The sequence below is a fragment of the Anneissia japonica genome, unplaced genomic scaffold (assembly GCF_011630105.1).
Source record: "Anneissia japonica isolate Jap-2015-1 unplaced genomic scaffold, ASM1163010v1 scaffold275_len1219475_cov178, whole genome shotgun sequence".
NCBI lineage: Eukaryota > Metazoa > Echinodermata > Crinoidea > Comatulida > Comatulidae > Anneissia > Anneissia japonica.
This window is the reverse complement of record NW_022752912.1, coordinates 985,478-991,477: the sequence shown is the minus strand read 5'-3', so window position 1 is coordinate 991,477 and position 6,000 is coordinate 985,478. Positions and strand designations below refer to the sequence as shown.

Genomic DNA, 6,000 nt, shown 5'->3' with positions numbered 1-6,000 from the left:
GCTGCCTATTTCTGTAACACTTGGCAAACAAATTTGTATTTGAAATAATGAAAACTATCTTACTTTTACATTTTGTGACATCATCTGCTCCCACTGAATCTGTTGTTGTGTTGCCAGGACAGCGGACGCAGTAGTTCATTTTAGTTTCGTTTTGGTAAAATCCTTTCCTGCATGGTTGGCATTGGTGTGTTGCTATATCATAATATTTCCCAGCCTGGCAATTATCTATATGAAGATTTCATTCAACATTTGCATTATAGAACTGAGGTTTGGCCTGGTGTCTATATTTATGTTTTGTTGTCCCTTCAATCAAGAGACCGAGTTAACCATGTGTAGTTTCACAAATCATGTCATACAAAATTATAAATTAATCATGGCAAATTGGTATAAATTATACATTTGAATTTACAGAATCTGCTTAATAATATTTTTTGGGCAATAATGACTTTTTCAGGACCATATTTTCCAATAAGTGCCCAAAATAATTTTATAATAATTGCTGTGTTATCAAATCTTAGTCTACAGAGAGATATTCGTCTGGATATACCTTTGACCTGGCAGAGTTGAAATGAAGCTGAACCAACGTCTGCTGTGATTAGGTCACCTCCGCAAGGTCTACAAGAGGCTCGGCCAGGCTCTGGTTGAAAATGACCAATGGGACATGGACTGCACGGCTGAAATCCATTCTTGGAATAATCTCCTGGACGGCATTGACCTGGATAAAATGTATGTAATAAGAATGATCAGGAAATATGTTATCACTTATACTGTGTATCATATAGAATACTGTATAATCATTCATATTATTAAATTATGTTTAAATAATATAAATTAAATATGTCACAGGCATTTTTTTACTTATAAAGTAATACTGCTTTTATATTAGCATCATTATATTCATTATCATAATTATCATCTTTTTCATCAATGTCCCCCTCATCTTTTTCATCTTAGCATCATTCTTATAACTTTATTATTATTTCATTCATCTATTATGAATCTTATTTTTATTATCATAATTCACACTTGATATAAGTAGGCCAAATTTTGATTGTCAAGAATGGCATATCACATTTATATAAATCACATTTTAACATATTTTTGCCACCTACGTCGCCATCACTTAGACCTCAAGCCCCCTCCTCTTAATAGCAAAAATAACAATACTGATGTGTATAAGAGACAGCATGTAAATATTCCAAGATATGCCACACTAATTATAAAGACAGTGGCTCATAGAATAGAAATTGACCATTTCCTGTACCTCCACATTCTGTTACATTTCTTGCACCAATAATTCCAAAGTCATTCCTCCTAGATGGGCATAGAATACATTCCATTTTTCCTTCTGTGTCCTGGTAAGTTCCACTAGGACATGGTGTGCATCGTCCTTTTGTTTTATCATAATAAGTGCCCATGCTGCAAGCAACTGCAATACAAGGTATAAACAAAAAATATTTTTTTAAACGTTTTTAATGATTTAACGTTATAATAATTAAATTTTTTGCAGGGTCCAATGGTGGTGAATTGGGCAGTGCACTGAGAGATAATCCCTACTCTTCCGAAAAGCGGAATGCATTCTTTAACATGCACATTTGCCATACAGCACATGGGGGCTAATGGCTTTAATCTTTTCATCCGAAAGACACTTTTATTTTAGCCCTCCAGCTGAAACACAAAGACAGCAGCAATGGAATGTAACACGGAACCAAGGTTATGTAAGGATCGTCTCCATGGTTCAGAGCACATACATTTCCTATTCTATCACATCCCTGACTGAAATGATGATAATGAAGATAATTTTATGTTAACCCTGAACCTTACGACCAAGAGATTATTGCCGAGTGTGACACCATTAGGATGGGTTGGGGCCAGGTCTCTCAAATGTGTCAGGACCTAAGAACCACTACTTACCGCACTTTCCAGCGACCATTACTTTGCCTACGTTACACAGCATCTCCATCTTCTCTGTCAGTAATGACCTTTTGATGACTTCATACTCTTTACCATTGAAGTCTACCTTGAAGTGTTTCCTGTTAATTGACTTCCGAAGTTCGTTAACTGTCCGCTTTAGTGTTCGTTCACTCACCCTTGTTACGCAATCGATGTTACAGGATTCTAAAGAAAATTATATAACCCTTCATTAAAGCGAGACTTTTTTATACCTTGTTTGGCGAAACTGTCGCCCGCCAATAATGATGATTTTAAGTAAAAATAAAATTTTCCGTTGCCAATTAAGCGCACCCGCAGCTGCCATAAAAAAAAATGGAAATTTCAGAAAAAAATAAATGTTTTCTTATATTTATTATGCCTCCGCTGCCATGAAATCTCCAGAAATAAGATATGTATTATATTTCTTCCTAATTATATAAATTTAAAGCATTTAACTATCCCATTACTCCACTGTTTACATTCACCAATAAAATTTTATTTTTATTTTCTCCTCTGTCTGGATGTTTTTGGCAAAACTCTTTAAATGAAAAAAGATTTTACTTTTTTTTTTCACCCTCCTCTGACAATCTTTAAAAAACTTAAGTTCACAAAACAAGGTATAAAAAAAGTGTAGCATAAAGATTCATGGTGGTATGAGAAAAAAATCTATTTTCTCTGATACCCTGTTGTCATCACTGTCACTGATATAATAATTAATTTATGATTTCCTCAAATACAGGAGGAGGGCAAAGCCAAGGACTTATAACTGTTAACAGTTATAAGTCCTTCACGAAGCTGTACAAAGTTTGGCAGCCCCATGATAGTTATTGTCGATCGTCATAGAAAGAATTGAAACAAAAAAAAAACACCTGTAGGTTCTCTTGCAATAATTTGGATTTCAAATTCTGCCTTGATGACCAATGATCGATTTGAATCACCACGTCTGGTTCGTTTCTTTCGATTTGGAGTACAACGTAATTCAACAGAGTTCACTTGGCAATGGTCAGTACAAGTTTCATCATAAATTTCTGGAATAAATATATTTTATGACAGGTTACATTGACAATGAATTTGAACAATTATGCTTTTATGATGAAAATAATAATAGCAAAAATAACAATACTTATGTTAATTAGTGCTTTATTAACTAATAAAATGCAAATTAGCAATGAAAAAACACAATTTATTTTGTTATTTTTTTTTTAATAGTCAAGAAGATCTTAGCAAAAAATACATGGATGACATTTGTAAAAGACTCCCTGGCTATCATCTATTATTTAAAATCGTTTTATAGAAAATTTGTCCTGCATAATCATTATTTATATATAAGCACAGTGACACTCTAAATTCTGCCACATAGTTTTTGTTGATATTTTCATAAATAAATGAAAACCAAATAATTAATCAAACTCTGCAGTGGCTACTGGAGCATGCTTCTGCTGATGTTCAGCTTTGCAAAGATTTATATGTTTGCATGAAGTTAGTAAGCAGAGAAAATAAAGAGGGGTGAGTATTAGCAGAACAGCTTTTGTACCTGAGAGTTTCCTATTTAAAGTCTCCTGGAAACGATTTGTGACTTTTGCTTTCGACCGACATCGATCGGCTGCGAAATTAAACGAGGCTTTACGCTTGTATGTTGGTGCGGCGATTGCTTCTGCTCGTAGAAGGGAGAAACAAAATGGCCATGTTAAAAAAATAATGAATTTCTACAAATGCGAATTGAAATGCCGTGTTAGGTGGGAGATGGACAGCTCATAATCATCTAGTTTTATATATTCTACTACTTTTTATGGATGAAATGATAATTTTCAACAAACCTACTCATGTAAGCAATGAAATGAATCTTATGGTTGCAAATAAGTTATATAAAATAACTTAATACAATGAATTCTTATTAAGCTTTCTTCATTTCATTCAATGATGCGTCAAAACAAAACGCCACCTAATACAGAATGGTAATGACTATATGATGTTCTACAAAATAATAAGCTTAGGTAGTGGAGTTGAATTTAAAGAAATCAGGGATGTAGTTATAATGGGCGGTGGTGGGCGGGGCCACCCACCCAGCCTTGAAGTTTTCCACCCAGTCTAAAGCTAATTTCATGGCCTTATTAACCTACTTTTCCATCCTTAACATCCACTCGTATTATTTAGAGTTTACCAATATTATCACGCACCCACTCTCAAAATATCTATCCCCCCACCCTTATTTTTCAATAGCTACAACCCTGGAAATGTAGCTCTTTACCCACCCCCACCTCCAGGAATACAGGTGACTGAAGGTGCGCTACCAGCCACATTTCAAATTTAAAGTATAAAATCATCATCATGAAAAACGGGGTTGGGGAAGGGAGCCTGGCAAAGATTAATAAAAATGTTGTGCATTGACCTACTGATGATATCAAGTGTTAAATATAATCTTGATGGTATACAAACTTTTGGTCACTTATTTTTCAATAACATATAGAAAATGACAATTTATGATTCTGGGCCTGTGGGAGAACAGTAAACAGGTTCTCCAGTATAAAGGATAAAGAAATAAAATAAATGATTTAAAGTGTCGTAATTGTTTTAATATTTGGCCAAGAGCTAATGACGTGGCAAATGTTAGAAGCTAAAAAAACCTACCACAACACAACATTACACGTACCTGAGCAAGATGGCATCGTGCGATTCAGATCGTTGTTGTACCATTCAAACTGAGTGCTTTTGTTGCAACGATATACAAACGTGTTGCGACCTTGCACTGATGTTGAAAAATATGAGTTTGTATTGCAGGTGATGGTGCAGTAACCGACGCTGTTCTTGCAATCAAGAACAGTTTTAGGCGGTGTACGTAAAGGAAGACAACTTGTCCACTCTACATAAAATAAACAAATAGCATAAATCAATTATTCATATTTTGTTTAACTAGCCTTTTGATATATTTATCTATGACACTAACAGTTAATATCATTTTGGTGTTTTATAGGTTGAGTAACAACATTTTAAAATTTGTATGCCTGAAAACATACTTTAGGAGGTGATTACAACTATGGGTAAACAACTGATACATTTTTTGTTGGATTTCCTATCAATAAAACAGCTTTACAAAATGTGCATGAAATACAAATGTCAATGTGGAAGTTGTTTGGTGCAGCGGGAACAGTTTGGTTTCCCAACCTTGAGGTCGGGGTTTCAATCCCTCGCTGTGCATTTCACTTGTGTCCTTGAGCAAGACACTTTATCTGCATTGCTTCTCTCCACCCTGAAGTATAAGTGGGTACCTAGTAGGGTTAAATGACAAAATGCACTGATGTAGCTGTTGCAACGTTATGGAATACTCCCCAGGGAGCTTGAGTTTGTGTTCCATAGGTGTTTAATCCAATGAGCGGGAGTAATGATATACGGCTTAAGGCAAGGCACTTTATCTGCATTGCTTCTCTCCACCCAGAAGTATAAGTGGGTACCTAGTAGGGTTAAATGACAAAATGTGCTGATGTAGCTGTTGCAACGTTATGGAATACTCCCCCAGGGAGCTTGAGTTTGTGTTCCATAGGTGTTTAATCCAATGAGCGGGAGTAATGATATACGGCTTATTCGAATGGTTCATTTCGTTGATTATGAATTTTCGTTGAGTATTATTCTCGTTTGACTGGTTCATAAAATAGACTTGGTTGACAACGAAAATTAACGTAACCTGAATGCGATAATCAGCATTAGGTTATGCACGTAACGATTGGTCAGTTTAGCAATAACATTTGCGTTAATATAATTCAGATTAAATTTCAGAAAATAAAAATTATAATATTTACCCACATTGAAGTCAAAAAATAATTGTAGGGTAACAGAATTAAAAACTGTATGAAAACATTTTTTTACGAAAAACCCATACTGCCACAATCCGAAGCAGCCTTAATTACGCAGCACGTATCGCGGTAACTATGCAGCCATTTTGTTTTGTTGAGTATTTATCAGTTTTCTATTCGACTGGTTGTATTCTTTAAGTAGGATTTTACCACTGTCAGATGGGCGTGGTTTAACAAAGAACAACCAGTCGAATACGGCCAATGTGAAGCGCATAGAGGG

The 6,000-nt window shown here is 35.0% G+C and overlaps 1 protein-coding gene across 7 annotated transcripts in view; it reads right to left on the bottom strand.

Moving 5' to 3' along the window:
• LOC117122450 (signal peptide, CUB and EGF-like domain-containing protein 1) overlaps window positions 1-6,000 on the bottom strand; it is a 44,102-nt gene that overhangs the window by 5,368 nt on the left and 32,734 nt on the right. For 6 of the 7 annotated variants that reach the window (XM_033268025.1, XM_033268024.1, XM_033268026.1 and 3 more), the window contains 7 exons: window positions 4,583-4,792; window positions 3,467-3,586; window positions 2,802-2,960; window positions 1,915-2,118; window positions 1,265-1,429; window positions 548-715; window positions 64-225 (listed from right to left, as the gene is read on the bottom strand). In XM_033268025.1, coding sequence (XP_033123916.1) covers window positions 64-225; window positions 548-715; window positions 1,265-1,429; window positions 1,915-2,118; window positions 2,802-2,960; window positions 3,467-3,586; window positions 4,583-4,792 — 1,188 coding nt within the window. The remainder of the gene's footprint in view (window positions 1-63; window positions 226-547; window positions 716-1,264; window positions 1,430-1,914; window positions 2,119-2,801; window positions 2,961-3,466; window positions 3,587-4,582; window positions 4,793-6,000) is intronic. The other variant, XM_033268028.1, reaches the window with a different exon arrangement.